At 40.6% G+C, this 20,744-nt stretch overlaps 1 protein-coding gene across 1 annotated transcript in view; it reads right to left on the bottom strand.

The window, feature by feature from the left end:
* Styx (serine/threonine/tyrosine interacting protein) overlaps window positions 1–19,259 on the bottom strand; it is a 28,631-nt gene extending 9,372 nt beyond the window's left edge. The window contains exons 1-9 of the mRNA XM_027389289.2: window positions 18,919–19,259; window positions 14,447–14,479; window positions 13,051–13,104; window positions 10,134–10,231; window positions 3,198–3,258; window positions 2,446–2,482; window positions 1,807–1,846; window positions 1,682–1,732; window positions 288–360 (exon numbers count right to left, since the gene is read on the bottom strand). Coding sequence (XP_027245090.1) covers window positions 288–360; window positions 1,682–1,732; window positions 1,807–1,846; window positions 2,446–2,482; window positions 3,198–3,258; window positions 10,134–10,231; window positions 13,051–13,104; window positions 14,447–14,479; window positions 18,919–18,975 — 504 coding nt within the window. The 5' untranslated portion in view covers window positions 18,976–19,259. The remainder of the gene's footprint in view (window positions 1–287; window positions 361–1,681; window positions 1,733–1,806; window positions 1,847–2,445; window positions 2,483–3,197; window positions 3,259–10,133; window positions 10,232–13,050; window positions 13,105–14,446; window positions 14,480–18,918) is intronic.
* Window positions 19,260–20,744: the final 1,485 nt, after the last annotated feature.

The raw sequence follows: 20,744 nt of genomic DNA, 5'->3' as shown, positions 1-20,744 counted from the left end.
GCACTGGCTGCTCTTCCAGAGGTCCTGAGTTCAGTTCCCAGCAACCAAATGGCGGCTCACAACCACCCGTTATGAGATCTGGTGCCCTCTTCTGGTGTGCAGATATACATGGAAGCAGAATGTTGTATACATAATAAATAAAATCTTAAAAAAAAAAGCAAACTGGAATAATCATCAGTTTAGTCAGATTATAGTAAGATCAAGTATTTACAAAGTAAATTCTACACCTAAGATGCATAAACAAGTCATTTTAATCTTTAAAGACAGTGGATATATGAGTTCATTACCTGAAGCTGGTGGACAAAACCAGCATTAGGATTAATACAAAATCTCCTTTCTTGGACATAAGCAAACGCATCTCTGAAAACACAGAAAGAAAAATGAATGTAAGGAAACTATTTTATGGAATAATCTAATTTTTTCCCCATTAAAAGTGTTGAATCCCCAGAAACTATTAACAGACAGTTGTAAGCCACCATATAGTGCTAGGTACTGAACCCAGGTCCTCAGCCATTTCTTTCTTTTTTTTTTTTAAGGTTTATTTATTTATTATATATATAGTGTTCTGTCTGCATGTACCTCTGCAGGCTAGAAGAGGGCACCAGATCTTATTACAGAAGGTTGTGAACCATCATGTGGTTGCTGGGAATTGAACTAAGGACCTCTGAAAGACCAGCTAGTGTTTTTAACCACTGAGACATCTCTCCAGCCCATCCTCAGTCATTTCTCTAGCCCAAAGAGGTAAATAAATAATACAGTTATTAAATATGGACAGGATTTCTAGCTTTCATAAGACTAAGTAAGTTTGGGTTTTGTTATGAAGGTCCTAAATCTTACTCTCTATGAAAAGTCTATGTACTTTGAATGTAAAAGATGGTATGAAAAACCATGCTGATTTATAAACAGGTGCTACAGACAATTTCTAATTAATTTTTCATTCAGTTCTTAACAAAACGGTGTGGCTTAAGTTTCTTTTCTTAGACACAGTCTCAATTTGTAGCCTTGAATGGGCAGCCCAGGCTTTGGCTTAAATTTACAGTAATCCTTCTACTTTAGTCTTCTGAGTATTTTGATTATAGGCACATTCTACCACACCTACCTAGTATATACATCAACTGAAATGAAGTAAACACCAAAATTTGTATCCAGACTTTTAACTAATTCCCTACTGGCAAGTAGTTTTCCAGTTTTACCTAGTCAATTATGATTACGTTTTTTTATAAAGATTTTATTTATTTATTATGTATACAACATTCTGCTTCCATGTATATCTGCATACCAGAAGAGGGCACCAGATCTCATAACTGATGGTTGTGAGCCACCATGTGGTTGCTGGGAATTGAACTCAGGACCTCTGGAAGAGCAGGCAGTGCTCTTAACCTCTGAGCCATCTCTCCAGCCCATGATTACATTTTTTAAAAAAAGAATTTTAAGGCTTAAATTTCCAACTAAGCCGGGTGTTGGTGGCACATGCCTTTAATCCCAGCACTCGGGAGGCAGTGGCAGGAGGATCTCTGTGAGTTTGAGGCCAGCCTGGTCTCCAGAGCAAGTGCCAGGATAGGCTCCAAAGCTACACAGAGAAACCCTGTCTTGAAAAACAAAATAAAAAAATCCCAACTATTTCTATTAAGTCCATTTAAGTGACTGTGAAGTGCTACTAGATTTGAGTGTGCTTACTTACCTGTACTTCATCCCAAATGTTTCCATGATGTATGCAATAACGAAGGCAGCACTGAAGATAGAGAAACAATTAGAAAATATAACTCATAACTAAACACAAGAGACAAAGATTGTCTACCTTCATACCTTCTGGAGATGCCTGCATTCCCATGGACAAGAACTTTTCCTGAAAAGGTTTAAAAAACAGTTACTTATCTGAAAATACCACAGTTCAGACATAAAATATACTAAAACCACATTATCAGGTTGCAGTGAGTCTTCCTTAGATATTTTAAATCATGTACATGCCACTTAGCTATTAATTTTCAAGTCTTTATTTTAATTATGTGGGGAATACAACAGATTGAGAGAAATTGAAAGTAGTTCATTGGAAAAAATTTAAAAAGTATAACAGATAAAGTAAGCAGCTGGGAAACACTGAAAATTGTCTACCATACAAAAAATAGAACTTCACTATCCTACATTTAGAAAAACTATAAACTGAAAGATCACTGCAACAAAATAATCTCCTAAAAATAAAACAAAACACTATAGCTTGGAGAAATGGTTCTGTAGTTAAGAGCATTGTGTCTCTTGCAGAAGACCAGGTTTGAGTCTCCACAACCACATGGCAGCTTACAACTGTCTGTACTCCAGTGACCTCTTCTGGCCTCTGCAGACACCTCTGTCGCACATGTTTTTGTAGGCAAAAATTAAATAAATAAATAAATAAATAAATAAATAAATAAAAGAAGTAAATCTTTAGTGACAGAAAAAAATATTTACCTCCATTTTGTAAGCTTCCATCAATAAACTCTTTAGTCTGAGGACAAGAGACAGTTATGTTACAATGTTACAGTAAAACATGTAGAGTAAGATAAAGATACAATAGAGTAAAACAAAAAAGTTCAGCCTGTTGCTCTCAACACCTAATCTTTAAAAATCAAAACTCCTGGGCTGGTAAGATGGCTCAGCAGGTAAAGGCACCTACCATCAAGCCTGAATACCCGAGTTCTATCCTAGGACTCATGGTGGAGAGAACAGACTCCTAAAAACTGTCCTCTGATCTTCCTATGTACACCATGACACACTCAATGGTGTTCATGCTTGAACACAGGCACATAAAATGTAATACAACTAAAAAAAACCCAAAAAAACAAAACCTTAGGGAGGGGGCTAGAGAGATGGCTATCTGGTTAAGAGCACTTGCTGCTCACTGCCCATGCTGAAGACCAGGGCTCAATTCCCAGAACCCATATTGACTCATAACTCCAGTTCTAGGGGGTCCAATGCTTTCTGACTTGAGGGCTTTTGCACACATATGGTACACACAAGTACCATATTCAGTATATTCAGGCAACACATATAAATATAAAAATAAAAATAAAAACTTGGTGATACTTTAAAGTTTAAGTACTTCACTTTCTTTTTAAAGTAAACGTAAACTTTTTTCCAGTCATAATGAAGTAAAAGTAGTTTTAGAATCTAAATACGTCTAAATCATAAATTTTAAGTGATATTAAAATACTGATACCTACCATAGGGAAAAAGCGTATTATGTTTTCAACTGGATTATCTGCAATATCCAAAACTAAGTATCTGTAAACAAAATATTTATAGTAAGTATACTCAGACAAATCACACAAAAATGATGTTTTAAAACCAAAATAACATCCTATCTCTTTATTATAAAAGATAAATTATCATCCTCAATTATATTTCTATTGATCTTCCATGCAAGCAACTCATGTATATGATATCTGTGTATTGACAGTTTGACCTTCCTTTTTTTTTTTTTTTTTTTTTAAGTATTTTATGTGCATTGGTGTTTTGCCATGGGTGTCTGGTCCCCTGGAACTGGAATTACAGTTGTGAGTTGCCATGTGGGAGCTGGGAATTGAACCTAGGTTCTCTGGAAGAGGAGTCAGTGCTCTAAGCCATCTTTCCACTGTCCAGTTTGACTTTTTTGTTTTGTTTTTGTTTTTCAAGACAGGGTTTCTCTGTGTAGCTTTGGAGCCTATCCTGGCACTCGCTCTGGAGACCAGGCTGGCCTCCAACTCACAGAGATCCGCCTGCCTCTGCCTCCCGAGTGCTGGGATTAAAGGCATGCGCCACCAACGCCCAGCTCCAGTTTGACTTTTTAAGATATACTTTACTCTGTGAGCTCCACTTCCCTATATAACTTTAATATGTGAAGATCTGTAATTATTTTTAGTATTCTATTAGTTCTTTGAGAATTTCATACATGCATACAGTATATTTTAAGTATATTCATTTCCCAGTCCCCCTCCTACTCCTCCCAATTAGAGACTCCACATCCTCCTCCCAAACTTTATACCCTTTAAAAAAAAAAGATTATTTCTTAACCCTCACCCCCACCCCTTTTCATTTTCTTTTCTCCCTATGTAGCCCTGGCTGTCCTGGAACTTTGCTTTCCCAGTACTGGGATTAAAGACATGTGCCACTATGCCTGGTCTGATAATTTGGGGGTGGGGGGTGGGGGGGTTGGTTTTTGAGACAGGGTTTCTCTGTGGCTTTAGAGGCTGTCCTGGAACTAGCTCTTGTAGACCAGGTTGGTCTCAACCTCACAGAGATCCGCCTGCCTCTGCCTCCTGAGTGCTGAGACTAAAGGCGTGCACCACCACTACCCAGCATGTATATATGGTACATGTGTGTCTGATACTAGAGAAGGCCAATGAGGGCACTAGATCTCTTCAAAATGGAGTTATGATGGTTTGTTAGCCACCTTGTAGGTGCTGGGAACCAAACCTAGGTCCTCTGCAAGAGCAGTCAAGTGTTCTTAACCACTGAGAGCCATTCTCTCCAGCCTCTGATAATTTTTTTGATATAAAAAGTGAAAATTAATTTTCAAAGTATCACATCTCTAAAGAGATTTATGTTGCCATAGATTTATGTTGCCTTGCAATACAGCATCTGAGATGTCAGTATAATGTGTTTATCCAGTTAAAAAAACCATCAAGTGAAGAGAGCTTCAGAGAGGACCTAGAAAATTAGTACAAAAAGTATATATACTCCTCACTCCTATTTCCCATTTCTATCTGAAGAGCAGAAGATGGTTCTCTAGAGTTCTGAAGGTGTTCCTTGTCTCTGAAGGTTCTAGGACATTTCAAAGGAAACCTAGTGTTTGATTCAGAGAGAGGGAACTAAACAATAAGATGGTGTGGTGGCTCAGTTCTACAGTTTCAGCATTTGGGGGGCCAAGGCAGCAAGACTGCCGAGTTCCAGACCACCCTGAGCTCCTGAGACCCCAGTTTCAAAAAACAAAACAAGGGGGTAGAGAGATGACTTAGCAGTGAAGAGCATATGCTGTTCTTTTGGAGGGCCCAGGAGTTCGATTCCCAGCACTTACATTAGGTAGCCCACAACTGCCTCTATCTTCAGCTCCTGGGAGACTGGATGCCACTGGCCTCCAAGGGTACCCTCACTCACATGCACCTACCCACATATCTACACATAATTGAAAATAATATTTTTTTAAAGTCTGATGAAACACTGAGTCAACCATTCATCTTTAGTAAAGCAAACAAAACAAAAAACAAACAAAACAAAAAAAACATGAGAATTCTCACCCTGGGGTTTTATGCTAGAAAACAAAATATGTTGCCACCACTTAGCATATTTGCAAAAAAATTCTAACTTCATTCATCCTACCCAACATTACTTGTTTAAGGACAAAACTGTAGCTAAATTATTGAATCAGTATTATTGGTTTTATTTATTTATTTATTTTTGGTTTTTCGAGACAGGGTTTCTCTGTGTAGCTTTGGAGCCTATCCTGGCACTCCCTCTGGAGACCAGATCTGCCTGCCTCTGCCTCCCAAGTGCTAGGATTAAAGGTGTGCGCCACCAGCTATTATCTGTTTCTTAAAATATGTTTTTTTGTTTTGTTTTGTTTTGTTTTTTAAATAAAGTGGGGCTTGGTGTTGGTGGTACACACCTTTTTTTTTTTTTAAGATTTTATTTATTTATTATGTATACAACATTCTGCTTCCATGTATATCTGCACACCAGAAGAGGGCACCAGATCTCATAACTGATGGTTGTGAGCCACCATGTGGTTGCTGGGAATTGAACTTAGGACCTCTGGAAGAGCAGTCGTGCTCTTAACCTCTGAGCCATTTCTCCAGCCCAAATATGGGTTTTTAATGACCCTTTTAGAGGTAACAACTTAAAAACATCCAGGTATTAACAGAGATGTTAAAGCTCTGGATCAAGGGAAGATCAAGTACAAACCACAAGGATCTATCAATGGCGGTGACCTACAGTACTCAGATAGGTCTATGGTACCATCTCAAACATCAGCAAACAGTACAACTATCAACCTCCTAGGACCCCATGAAAAGTCTGGGGGGGGGGGAAATGTCTAATTTCTGAAGTATTTCCCCCAATTGTAGAGGACAGATGACTGAACAACAGCCTTCCTCTTGCTGTTCTGTACTTCCCAGGCTCCTCCCAAATTTAACACAATTACCCCTGAAAAGAGGAGGAAGGCAGCACCATCAACACCCAAGTTGCAGCCCAGTGCATATCAGGACAAAAGCCTTTACAGGAACAGAGTCAGCTCGAAGCCAGTACCTTCTACCATCCCTAACCCAGGTCAAAACCCACACATCATTTTAGTTTCCTGCCTCCTTTTCGGATCTTGCCATCAACACCTTCTACGCTAAAACTGTAATAAGTCAAACATTTCCTGCATGCCTACAAAATTTAAGAGGCAAACATTCCTCGAAGTTGAAAACAATTCTAAAATAAAATAAGAAAAAAACCAAAACATTAAAATATTAAAAAACTGGAGCTAGAGAGATGACTCAGTGGTTATTAAAAGCACTGACTGTTCTTCCACAAGTCCTGAGTTCAATTCCCAGCACCCACATAGTGGCTCACAATCACCTATAATGAGGTCTTGTGCCCTCTTCGGGCCTCCAGGGATAATGCAGGCAGAACAATGCGTACATAATAAATAAGTAAATAAATAAAATTTTTAAAAATATTTAAAAACTTGGCTGGGTATGGTGACCCATGTCTTTATTATTCAACACCCTGAGACAAAGGAAGGCAGATCTCTGAGTTCAAGGAGAGCAAGAGGTACACAAAGAAACCTAAACTTTGGGCCGGAGAGATAGCTCAGAGGTTAAGAGCACTGACTGCTCTTCCAGAGGTCCTGAGTTTAATTCCCAGCTACCACATGGTGGCTCACAGCTATGTATAAAGAGATCTTGTGCCCTCTTCTGGCAGACAGGCATCCATGCATGCAGAAGACTATATACAGAATAAATCTAAAAAACCTAAACCTTGTCTTGAGGGAGATTTTTAAAATTTTATTTTATAGTACAGCACAATGCAGCAATAACCAGTGATACTTCTAGCTCCCTGGGAGGCTGAGGCAGGGAAATAAATTTGAGTCCAGTCTAGGCAGCTTATTGACTTACAGAAAGAAAAAAAAAAGAATTCTAACAATAGAAAAGTTGTATAGGATGAAAAACTGATTCCTTACCATTCCCTTCTCAGAAGCAAGTACTCAAGCTTCAAGTGTACATATAAGAATATGTAAACTTGGGGCAAGAGATGGCTCAGCAGTTAGAGCACTCACTGCCTGCTCTTGCAGAGGATCTGGGTTTCATTCCCAGCACCAAGGCAGCTCACAACTGTAACTCTAGTTCCAGGGGATCTAATGCCCTCTGACCTCTACAGGTGCACACATGCTATACATGCAGGTAAAATACCTATATACATAGAGTATAAATATTTTAAATACTGAGAATATACATCTACATGTATTCTTCTAAGTTCTTGTAATCACTAAGATCAACAGACATATCTATTTCATTCCTACTTAGTTACATAATATTCCTTTTTTTGTATTGTTTTGTTTTTTTGTTTTTCAAGACAGGCTGTTCTGGAACAAGCTCTGTAGACCAGGCTGGCCTTGAACCCATAGAGATCTGCCTGCCTTTGTCTCCTGAGTCCTGGGATAGATTAAAGGAGAGCCCTGCTGCCGCTGCCACCACCACTGCCTGGCAAAAAAAGATATTTTTAACAAATACTTTTATATAGACACAGAGTATCTCTACAGACATTAGAAAACACTGTTAATAGTTATCTCCCAATAATCTGGGGGGCTCATTTGCTCTTACTACTGTTATACTACTTACTTAAGAGTTAGTCTCTGGGCTGGAGAGATGGCTCAGAGATTAAGAGCACTGACTACTCTCCCAGAGGACCCGAGTTCAGTTCCCAGCAACCACATGGTGGCTCACAACCATCTGTATGCAAGCATGCATGCAGATAACTGTATACACAATAAATAGATAAATAAATAATTAAAAAAAAGTCTCAGTATGAGCCCAGGCTGGCACTGAATTTATAATCCTTCTGCCTCAGTCTCTGAGTAGGATTATAGGCATGTACCATTAAGCCAAACTTTATTTTTAAAATGAATCCAAATTAACAAATATTAAGATCATTAATTATTCAACTGTACTTATCAGAAGATAAATGAGAAGCTGGGTGGTGGTGATGGTGGTAGTGGTGGTGCAGCACACCTTTAATCCCAGGAAGCAAAGAAAGGTAGGTCTCTGTGAGACTGAGATCAGCCTGGTCTACAGAGCTAGTTCCAGGACAGCTAGGGCTGTTATATAAAGAGAAACCTTGTCACCAAAAACAGAAGAAAAAAGAAAAATGAGAAAGTTAAAATTATATGAAGTATTTAATTCCATTAGACTGGAAACAAATTTCCACATTTTATAACTTTGTCTTGGAGAAGTACTAAGAGAACAGTTACTCATCCTTGAGATTAAATGTAAACTGATATATTACACTGGAGGGTAATTTGCAACCTATAAATGTAACATGCTCATATTCTTAGATATGACAACTCTACAAATTTATCCTATCAGTATATTCACATATAAATTAAATGACATGCACAGGACAGTCATTACATGTTTTACAGACATACAAATATATAAGAAAATCTGTAAATATAGAAATATCCAATATGACAATGACTAAAGTTGGTCATAGTATGCATACACATAATCCCAGCCCTTAGGAAGCTGAGGCAAGAGGATCACTCATTTAAGATCAGCCTAGGCTACAAAAGACCCTGTCTCAAAAAATTAAAAAAAAAAAAAAAATGGGGGAAGACTGGGGAGATGGCTCTGTGGGTAGTGCACAAGCCATGCCAAGTGTGAGAACCTGAATTTAAGCTCCTAGAACCATATAAAAAGTTGGTTGTGGGGGCTAGAGAAACAGCTCAGTAGTTAAGTGAACTGGCTGCTCTTACAGAGGACAGATGTTTGATTCCCAGTATTTACACAAAAGCTCACAACTGCTTTTGTTTTTCGAGACAGGGTTTCTCTGTAGCTTTGGAGACTGTCCTGGAACTAGCTCTGTAGACCAGGCTAGCCTTGAACTCACAGAGATCCACCTGTCTCTCCCTCCCAGTGCTGGGATTAAAGGCATGTGCCACCACTGCTTGGCGTCAGCTCACAACTGTAGTTTCAGTTCCAGGGGCTTTGATGTCTTCAAGCCTCCATGGGCACCAATCACACAACTGGTATACATGTAGACACACATGCAGGCTAAACACCGATACACATAAAAGTGTTTTCTTTAAAGACGACAGACAGACAGACACACACACCCCTCCCACATACACAAAACAAGTAATCAAAAACCAACAAGACAAAATATACCAAAGCAAAACAAAAAGCACATACAAATCATGGAGTTTATTTTGTGTTGGCATGGGGCCTACCCTGAAGTGTAAATAAACATTTTTAAAAAGCTAGGTATGGGGGCTAGAGTGATGATTCAGTGGTTAAGAGAACAGACTGCCCTGGAAGATGACTTCAATTTGATTCCTACACTATGGCAAGATGGGAGGAATACAGGCAACTAACTCCCCACAGACTGTGGGCCAACTAAGCTGGCATATGCTGCTGTGAACAAAAGACCAAGTCTCAACTCAGTTATTCCTTGACCTCCATGTGTAAGCAGGGGTAGGGAGTGGGGTAAGCAGCAGACTTAAGAAACTATTAAAACAACCTTCTACCTATAGAAATTAGCTTGTATGCTCCTGAATGGACATACAATGAAGAGATAACTGATGACTTTGGGGAAGAGGACTGAATAGGACATGAGTACAGAAACATACGTTTAAGTATACATTCTTTAAGACCTCTAGAATTATGAACATGATTTAAATATTTTAAATAAATTATACTAAAATATGTATCATATACCTGAATTTTGCAAAATAGGTGGGTACACAGGAAAGTTATATTGTGTAACAAACTGGAAACATGTATATTACAGGACAAGCAGAATGCTTACCTAGCACTCTTGAGGCTCTGGGTTCAATCCTAAACACTTCAAAGATCAGTAATAATAATAAAACATTACATATTTGACCTTAACATTTTTCTATAAATCACAGCAATAATTCTTACCTAAACAATTGCTGAAAGTTTGGTTTAATGAAGTTTGCTTCAATATTTTGCCGTATGCAAATTATATGAGTTATCCCATGTTTCTGTAATATAGGTAGCTATAAAAAAAATGAGGAGAAATAATAGTTTAAAGTACAAAGCATCCCTTTACAATAATATATAAGTTTGAAAACAAAACAGACAAGACTCATATCTAATCCTTAAGTATAGATAATTAAAGCTAATTTAATGGTAATTGACGGATGTGATCCACAAGACAATTCAATGATTCAAGGTTAACACACAAAATGTTCTTCAAAGTTTAATATGCACACTATTTATGTTTAATTCTAGAACTTGATGAGGACTTAAAGATAACTTGTCAAGAAGCCAGTACTATTAACAATCATGGCTAAAACCATTGAGTGTTAGAATCATGAGAACCTAAGCTAGAAATCCCAGCTCTGCCAATGACCCTTGGCTCTGTGGCTCAATTCTGTTATGTGAGAATGGGAAAAAACATTACCCTTATCTGAGCAGTTATAATTATACAAGAAAACATATGTGTACTATACTTAGTTTAAAAGGCCATGAGATGGAAATCCCATGTCAGAGCATGACCTTCATATGAGAAAAAGAACCTGCTCACTCTGTCCTCATGACTATAAAGCAAAATCAGGTTCCCAGGAGCATACTGTGTGATGCAGGCACCACAATTGTAGGAGGCAAGTCATCCATGCCATGGTATTTTATCAGGGGTGTCCAAATTGACTAAGACAACAATATGGTTTTCAAAGTCTTTTTTTTTTTTTTTTTTTTTTTTTAGATTTATTTATTTGCCAGGTGTTGGTGGCGCATGCCTTTAATCCCAGAACTTGGGAGGCAGAGGCAGGCAGAACTCTGAGTTCGAGACCAGCATTGTCTACATATCGAGTTCCAGGACAGGACTCAAAACAATACAGAGAAACTATGTCTTGAAAACCAAAAAAAAAAAAAAAAAAAAAAAAAAAAGATTGATTTATTTATTATTTTTTCTGTCTGCATGTATGCCTTCAGGTGATAAGAGGGCACCAGATCTCATTACAGATAGTTGTGTGCCACCATGTGGTTGCTGGGAATTGAACTCAGGACCTCTTGAAAGACCAGCTAGTATTCTTAACCATTCTAGACCTGGTTTTCATAGTCTTAAATGTTAACTTTGACAGCAAATTTTCTTGTGAGTATAGAGTTCAGTTATCTTTTATTTTCTGAGTATATCCTGTAATATAAGCAGGAGGAGTGTTTAATAGATTACTCAGAAGTGTTTGAAAGGATTAATAATAACCCAAGTTGTATATTCACAGGTATTCGACCTCCTATATTAATTCAACATTCATTCCTTAATTTACACTTAATGATCAAGACGGGGTTTCTGCATCTATTCAATTTTGCTAATTTGAAAAACTATAAGAGAACAAAGAAATCTGCTGTAACTGGGCATGGAGGCAGAAACCTTTAATTTCAGTCAGCACCTGGGAGGCAAAAGCAGACTGTACTGGGTGGTTGTATGTATCAACTGGATACAAGCTAAAGAGGAAGGAGCCTCAGATGAGGAAAGGCCTCCTTGAGATCCAGCTGTAAGGCATTTTCATATTTAGTGATCTACGAGGAAGGACCCAGCCAATGGTGAGTAGTACCATTCCTAGGCTACTGGTCCTGGGTTCTATAAAGTGGGCTAAGCAAGCCATGGAAATCAAGCCAGTAAGCAGCTCCCCTCCATGGCCTCTGCATCAGCTCTTGCCTCTAGGATCCTGCCCTGTTGGGAGTTCCTGTCCTGACTTCCTTCAGTGATAAACAGCAACTGAAGTGTAAGCCCTTTCCTCCCCAACTTGCCTTTTTGTCATGGTGCTACATCAGAACAATAGAAACCCTAACTAAAACACAGGTAGTGGATCGGAGTGGGTCAGCCTGGTCTACATAGCAAGTTCCAGGCCAGCTAGAGTTACATAGTGAGACCCTGTCTCAAACAACAACAAAAAGCAAAGCAAAGCAAAAAAATCTCCCTTAAAAGCTCTGAAGGCACATTCAACTAAGTAAGGCAAACCTTATCAGAAAGAAATTCTAATATAACAGCAAAAAAAAAATTATCTGTACCTTTCAGCATCATAAAAAGAAATAGATAACTGGATACCAAAGCACCTGAATTTATCTTTTATTTCAATGGTGTCTGAATGCAGTAAATAAATCTTGAAAAAGGAATTTATCTCTCTAGGTTTCTTTATCTTCATTATTACTTTTTACTGTTGAAAGGTACTTTTTGGGGGCTGGAGAGATGGCTCAGAGGTTAAGAGCACCGACTGCTATTCCAGAGATCCTGAGTTCAATTCCCAGCAACCACATGGTGGCTCATAACCATCTGTAATGAGATCTGATGCCCTCTTCTGGTGTGCAGATATACATGGAAGCAGAATGCTGTATACATAATAAATAAATAAAATCTTTAAAAAAAGAAAGGTACTTTTTGGGGAGGTGGTATGAGAAGAAATTTGGGCTATATTAAGCAAAAACACAAGACATCATGAGAAAAATAAATTATAAAAACTCGCTTATAATTTGTGGTGAAACACTCCAAAACTTTTTTTTTTTTTTTTTTTTTTTTTTGAGACAGGGTTTCTTTATGTAGTCTTGGCTGTCGTGGAACTTGCTCTGTAGACCAGGCTGGCCTTGAACTCACAGAGATCCACCTGTCTCTGTATCCCAGTGCTGGGATTAAAGGTGTGCACTATCACTGCCCTGCTCACATCAAAACTATAAATGGTCCAGAAAATTTGGAAGTAGGTACAAGTAGTATGAACACAGTTGTATATAATAGTCCCCAGTATAAAACTCTATTAAAAACGTTCCAAATAAAAAGTTGGTTTACTAAAGCCTCTTGGAGAGCCTAAGCTAAAGTTCATACCTTGCTTTTCATAGCAGAAGAGTATGGGCCTAAGAACAATCCAGGCAAAACTTCCTAGAGAAAAAAAATATATATATGTAAAGTTTAAGCCTACAGCAAATACATACCATATAACTGTGTGTGAAGGGGTTTTGCAATATTCTGTTTAAAACTTTATTCAGGGAGCATTTTGTTGTAGTTTAAAAAATGCCTTGAATAGAAGTCACACCATACAACAGGACTCACAAAGGAGGTTTATTGGAAGAGGAGAAGGGGCAGAAAAAGGAGCATAGGTGGGAGCAGAGACTGGTCCCTGGGGACAGGAGTGGTGGAAGAGAGAGAGAAAGAGAGAAGAGATAAAGATGGGAGGTGGTCAGGGCCCTTTTAAAAGGAAACCATAGTGAATGTGCAACAGGTAGTGGTCCTTAGTGGCTGCAGGTGAGGGCATATCCTGTCAGAATCCCCAGGGCAGGCCAGTACAGATGCCTGAATACTAACACATTTCCCAGCCACATTTAGCAAACTGGTATGAGAAACACAGGTGTGCCTTTATAAATTCAAGTGAGATGTTACAAATTTAAATTTTATTCTAAAAAGTCAGGTATCTGAGATCCTATAGTGCTTTTTGTAAGTAGGCTGGACAGAATCAGCACATTGTATTATTGATGTTCACATTAACAAAACCTTTCTAGGTTCTACCCTGCTACAGCTTAAAAATAAAACAGGAATAAAGAAAATCCTCCCTTTAGAATTATACTTCCACTAACTTTTTATTTGGTGAAAACAAAAGTAATACAAGAGCCAGGTATAGTGGGATATATCTATAATCCCAGCACACAGGAGACTTTGACAGTCTGGGTTACATAGTAAGTTCTAGGCCAGCATTTTACAAACATGAATTACATTTTACTTATATTTACATTCCCCATAGCATCAAGTTAGTTCTCATTTGTACTCACATTTAGTTAAAAGTTTAAAAGGGAGGTTTATTTTCTCTCTCTCCTTTTTATGAGGCAGAGTTGGGGTTTGATAAATCATGAGGGTTGGGAGAAACTCAGAAGGAAAGCTAAGACACTTGAGCAGCCAGTGCTTTTAAGCACAGAGCCATCTCTCCAGCCTCAAGCATTTCATCTTTTTAAGTGAAAAAAGCAGTGTCTCCTTAAGCACATCCATATATTGTTCTGACCTTGAATCTAATCCAAGAGAGATAAAGAATTCACTTCACATACTAAAAATGTTATTGACACAAATAGCATGTATTTACCATGTGATATTCTAATGCATATTTGTTATATAATATTCATAACTAGATAAGTATGACAAATCTATAGATCATGAGCCAGCAGGTCTCCTTTGTGAAGTGTTATTTAATAAAAGGGGGGCGGGGTTGTCTTGAATAAATTAAAAGCTGTCCTACCTGCATCTCCCGTCTCATAGGATAAGTCCACTCCTTGAAAAGGAAAACAAAAAAATAAAAATAAATATGAAAAATATCATGGTCTAGTAAGATGACTCAAGTCAGATAATCTAAATTTGATCCTTGGAAACCAGGTGATAAGAGACCGAAATCCTGAAAATTATTCTCTAACCTCCAAATGCTTCCTAAGCATTCCAGGACACAACTCAAGCACACATACACACAAAATATAAAAATAAACACAAACTTTATATAACAATAAAACACAAAGATGTGACCAAAAAATTAGATTCACAGCCAGCAAATAGCAAGCCTGTATGTAAAAGGTGCTTGCCACATACGAGCCTGACTGAGGGAAGTCAAGGCAGGAACTCAAACCAGATGGGAACTGGGAAGCAGGAGCTGATGCAGAGCCTGTTGAGGAGTGCTGCTTATTGGCTTGCTCCTCACAGTTTGCTCACTGTGCTTTCTCAGATAAGTATGGCTTGTGTCAAGCTGATATAAAATTAGCAGCAAAGTACCTTAACTATCAGTGCTACAAGCTCAGAAAATCCATGTTTTTCAAGCACAAAAAAACAGAAGGCAATGCCATATAAAAGCATCTCTGGAAAGGTGGCTCAACCATCAGGACCTGAGCTCTGATTCCAGTGCTCGTGTCACAGGCCAGGAAACCCAAAATCCATGTAACTCCAGCTCTGAGGTAGGCAGACACAGAAAGACTGCTTGGGTTTCCTGGTTTCCAGCTTTGCCAAGAAAACATGAGCCCCAGACTCAGGCAGAGACTGTGTGCATACACATGCATATCCATTTATGCACACAGGTAAGATTTTATAAATTATAAAGATTTCTTCCAAGATGGGCATAGTAATGCACACCTTTAATCCCAGCACTCTGGAGACAGAGGCAGGTGGATCTCAATGAGTTCGAGGCCAGCCAGGACTGCATAGTAAGATCCTGTCTCAAAAAAAAAAACCCAAACAAAAAATCCCCAAACTGCCCCCCAACATATTATTTTTAACTCAAACTCCCAGTGGCCAACAGCAACACAGGCCAAAACATCAACATGGCCTCTGGGGCAATATAGGTCAAGAACAACAACATACAGAACCCAGCCTAATGAACAGCAACATGGCCCACTGACATCAACAGCACAGGCATGGACATCTGCATGGCCTTTGGTAAGTCCCTGCACATCCAGACTCCCCCCTCATTGGCAGCACAGACAACAGACATCTGTATGGCCCTCAGTGGTAACACGAAGTCTTCTGTCACACCTGTCATCACTATAGAATCTCTAGTTAGCCTCTTTCTACTGCACGTGCACCTCTCTGTCTCTCCATCTTACATTTCTTCCTCATAATGACACTGGAAACTACAGTGTGTCACACAGCACATCATTTTGCCCCAACAGCTTTACATGCAAATATGACTACAAGTCCTTGGTCTGGTTCAAGGTCTCTGGTTTCTGTTACACCATAAATATTGGACCATTGCCAGAACTCATTATGGATACTCTGCTGTTGCCCAGAGTCAAGGCAATCCTACTCTACTTTTGTGCTTATAGCCTGCAAGCAATACCACTGTCTCCCCTCACATCTCTAAAAAGGGCAGGCTGCTCTAAGCTGGGGACAGCCAGAAGGCCCAGGACCACACCATTCAGTGATGACATCTGGTTCTGTAGGACTGGCTCCTCCATGTGCTCCAGAAGCTTGTAGATGGAGATGTTGAGGTGAACCAACTCAAAGTGCTGGATCTGGGTCTTCATGGCAGCAGAGTTGGGTCAGCCTTTGAGGGGCTTCCACCACCCTTAAGGGCCTCCAAAAAAATTCATTTATTTATTTATTTACTTTTTTGTTTTGTTTTGAGACAAGGTTTCTCTGTGTGGCCCTGGTTATCCTGGAACCCACTCTATAGACCAGGCTGGCCTGGAATGCAGAGACCCACCTGAGCCTGCCTCTCCATTGAGGGGATTAAAGACATGTGTTACCAGGCCTGGCTATGGAGATAAATCTCGAAGATGTATTTATCAACTTTATGTATAAGGGTGTCTTGTCTGTGTGTATACTTGCACACCAGAAGAAGGCATCAGATTCCATGGGACTATAGTTATAAATGGCTGTGAGCCACCATGAGGGTGTTGGGAATTGAACTCAGGCCCTCTGAAAGAGCAGCCAGTGTTCTGAACTGCTGCTGAGCCATCCCTCCAGCCCCAAAGACCAATTTTATAAGCAGACCCTTATTAAAAAAAACCTTGAAAGAATGTTTGCACTGTGGTGGTGGCTCAAGCCTTTAATCCCAGCACTCAGGAGGCAAAGGCAGGCCGATCTCTATAAGTTCAAAAGAGAACAGCTTGGTCTACAAGAGCTAGTTCTAGGACAGCCTCCAAAGCCACAGAGAAAGCCTGCCTAAGAGAACAGTTGCTGTATAAACAAAACAAAACAACCTGGAGGTGGTGGCGCATATTTCCAATCCCAGCATTTGGGAGGTAGAGGCAAGCAGGGCTCTACGAGTTCCAGGCCAGCCTGGTCTACGGAACTAGTTCCAGACTGCCAATGCTTACACTGAGATACCCTCGAAGAACAAAATCAAGACAAACAAAAATCACTATCATTGTGTCTTTTTCATTTACATTTCTATTTTAGACAGATTTTTTGTTACCATCCAGGTAAATGAAAACCTGACCCCACCCCTTTGGGACCTGGCAGAATACTACACCCTTGCACGCATGGCAGTCACCCCTGACTCTCTAAGCAGCCACAAAAGGTCTGTTTGAAAGACAAGCTCCACCTACTTTCTCTTCTTTCTTTAGTTTCTCTGAAGAGGCAAGTTACTATCTCTCTTTCACACCCCCCCTCCTCTTTGATTATTCGAGACAGGGTTTCTCTGTATTGCTTTGAAGGGTTGCCCTGGCACTGGCTCTGTAGACCAGGTTGGCCTTGAACTCACAGAGATCCACCTGCCTCTGCCTCCCAAGTGCTGGGATTAAAAATGTGAGCCACCAATGCTTGGCCCCTTTCCCACTCTTTTGCCTTTCCCCCAAAAAAAGTTCTGCTGCAGCAGGGTGGTGGTGGCATACACTTTTAGTTCCAGCACTGGGGAGGCAGAGGCAGGTAGATCTCTGTGAGTTCCAGCCTGGTCTACAAGAGCTAGTTCCAGGGCAGCTTCCAAAGCCAGAGAAACCCTTTCTCAACATGTGCCCCCCTCAAAAACAAAAAAGCTCTGCCGCATTTTTTTTTTCAAGACAAGTTTCAGGCCACTCTGGCTACACAAGACCTTGTCTTAAAATTAAAAATCGTTTTTAAAAAAGTAGCCAGGTTTGATGGTGCACACCTTTAATACCAGTACTCAGGAGACTGAGACTAGTGGACCTCTTTGAGTTTAAGGCCAGACTGCTGCACACACATACAGTGTTCCAGGACAGTCAGAGCAACAAAGAAACCACCTCTCAAAAAACAACCACAACAAAACAAACACAAAAAAGTAAACGTTAAATGAAGACATTAAATAGAACTGAGTATTTGGTATAAACTCAATCCAAAATAGGGCAATTACCTTTTTGAGACAGGGTCTCATGGAACTCAACCTGGCTGAAAACTTGCTATACAATCGAGACTGTCTTGAACTACACATCTTTCTCCTTCCACCTCCCAAGTATTGGAAATATATGAGTTTGGCAGCCATGCCCTGGCCCAAATACCTTAGGTGGGACTAAAGAGTGCACACGTTTAATCCCATTACTTGGGATGTGGAGGCATCTTTGTGAGTTTGAGGCCAGCCTGGTCTACATAGTGAGTTCCAGGGCAGCCAGGGCAATGTAGACAGACCTAGTTTCAGAACACAAACAAAACTCTACAAAGTGTCACAGCTAAGAATCCTTGTCTTGTTCCCAACAACATCTAGTGAACGCCAAGTTTATTGTTTTTGATACCATAAAATATTTAAAGCAGAGGAAAAAATAAATGTCTGCAAATGTCAGGTAAAGAAAAATCAAGGTGAGTTGAAAGAACCCTGAATTACGGAATCCGGAGGTCAAGGTATTTTGCTCTCAACAGTAACTTTCCTCTAAGGGCAAGATTTATGATTAAAAGTTTTCAAATTCAAAGAAGCTAGCTTTGTGACTTGTTTTTTTCTGTTGGATTTTTTTTTTTTTTTTTGACTTGGGGAACTATTAAGAGGGTGCAATTCCAGAGTTCACGCCTCCGGTCTATTCCACACGTGGGGCCAGGTGTCTCGCATGTAAAGCCCAGATTAAAAACAACTCCACAGCGTGTTGCTTTGGCAATCAAAAACGAGGCTGTCTTCAATAGATCCTCAACACCGAGGCGAGAGGCCAGGGGTACTCTTCAGGTTAGGTTCGCCACCAGGACCTCACGGATGCCCCCCAGGGGAAAGGGAAGCGTCTACGACGGTTGGGCCAGGGTCGCGGCACGGCCGAAGTCCTGGGGGCGGCCTTCGGCGGGGCGGGCACTCACCTCGGCGTAGTCTTTGCACTGTGGGAGCGAAGGAAACTCCAGCTTCACGTCCTCCATGGTCCCAGGGCCCCGGCGGGTGGGCGCGGCGCGAGAGACAGGCGTGCGCCCGACCGCCCCCCGGGCTGGCGGAGGCGGCGAGGGAAGGAGGGAAGGCGGGCTGACGCGCGGCGGGCTCACAGCGAGCACTCGGAGACCACGGGGTCCTGGCAGCTGCAACAGGAAGGCGGAGGGCAGGACGGGGCACCGCCGGCCGCCATGCTGCGGCCGTCTCCCTCCCGCAGGTCTTCGCGCCCCTCAGACAGCCGGGATCCGGCCCAGGCACGAGCCCATAACCGTCTCCTCCCGCCCCCACCCACGCGCCACAGCCAATCCCAGCCCACGCTCGCCGACGGCCCGCCCCCGCCGCCGCCAGGTGTCAGCGCGCCTCCGCCCTGCCCGTCCGCGAGCGCGCAGACGCGGGGGGAGGGGCCTCCTGCGGGGCGGGGCCGCGGCCGGAGGAAGGGAGGCGAGGTCCCGGGTGGAGGCCGCTTGCTGTCAGGCCAGCTAGGCCTTCCCGGGGATGAGTCCCTTCTCGGTGCCCTCCAGGAACGCTGCCCAATCCGTGGGGAAAGTTATAACCCAAAACGGAAGAGCTCAGTTTAAATTCATGTTAGACTGCGCAGAAAACGAGATACCCATTTCCTTAAAACAATTTAAAGTGGTCTCTTAGGAATACTCCGGAGCGCTTACTCAGAAAATGATAAATAGAAAAAGTCATCACAAATGATAGCTTAACTAAGATTTCTTGCTTTGAGTTAGATTTCAATATATAACATGATAGTGTATGTGTATGGGAGCTTCTGTTGGAGTTTTGTTTTTTCCAGACAGGGTTTTTTCATTGTTTTTGGTTTTCCGAGACAGGGTTTCTTTTCGGCTTTGGAGGCTGTCCTGGCACTAGCTCTTGTAGACCAAGCTGATCTCTGCCTGCCTCTGACCCCCAAGTGCTGGGATTAAAGCCACCACCTCCCGGCTTTTTCATTGTATTTTTAAGAGTACTTTCTAGAGACCTTGAGACTTAACTATTATTAAAAATCATCCTTTTAAAAAAAGTATCAGGCCTATATGGGTATTTAACTTAGACTTCCTCTCATCTTCTCATGTATGATAGATGGTCAACAAACAGAAGTAGAATTGTTCAATAATTAAGTAGGTGGCCAGTCTGAGTGTTCCCTGTTCTCTAGTACTACATAAACTAATACTCAGCTTTAAAGATTATAAAACACTGGGGGCTGGAGAGATGGCTCAGCTGTTAAGAGCAGTGACTGCTCTTCCAGAGGTCCTGAGTTCAATTCCCAGTAACCACATGGTGGCTCACAACCATCTGTAATGAGATATGGTACTCTCTTCTGGCCTGCAGGCAGAACACTGTATACATAATAAATAAATCTTTAAAAACAAAAAAAGATTATAAAACACATGGAATACCCTGCTAGAAATTTTTCATAAATGTAATCCGATGGTAGGTATGGTGGTGAATGTCTTTAATGTCAGCACTTAGGAGGCAGAGGCTGGAGATTGTGAGTTGAGGCAAAGTCTAATCCACACAGTGAAAGAAAGGGAAAAATAATTAGGTAGCTACCCAGGTCACTTATGGTTGGTTTTTTGGTATTTATGAAACTGAAGTTTGATGCCCTTTATTTAAATATTCTAACTATAAATAATCTCAATCTTTAGGCAATGATGATTTCCCTATATAATTTTGATTGCCACATGAAATCAAAAATAATTGTCTACGGGTTACAGAATTTCTGTTCAACATTTCTGACATTAACATTCCCTAAAGTAAA

Source organism: Cricetulus griseus (assembly GCF_003668045.3).
Source record: "Cricetulus griseus strain 17A/GY chromosome 1 unlocalized genomic scaffold, alternate assembly CriGri-PICRH-1.0 chr1_1, whole genome shotgun sequence".
Taxonomy (NCBI): domain Eukaryota; kingdom Metazoa; phylum Chordata; class Mammalia; order Rodentia; family Cricetidae; genus Cricetulus; species Cricetulus griseus.
The sequence above is the reverse complement of the archived record's forward strand: the minus strand, read 5'-3'. Positions and strand labels throughout refer to the sequence as shown.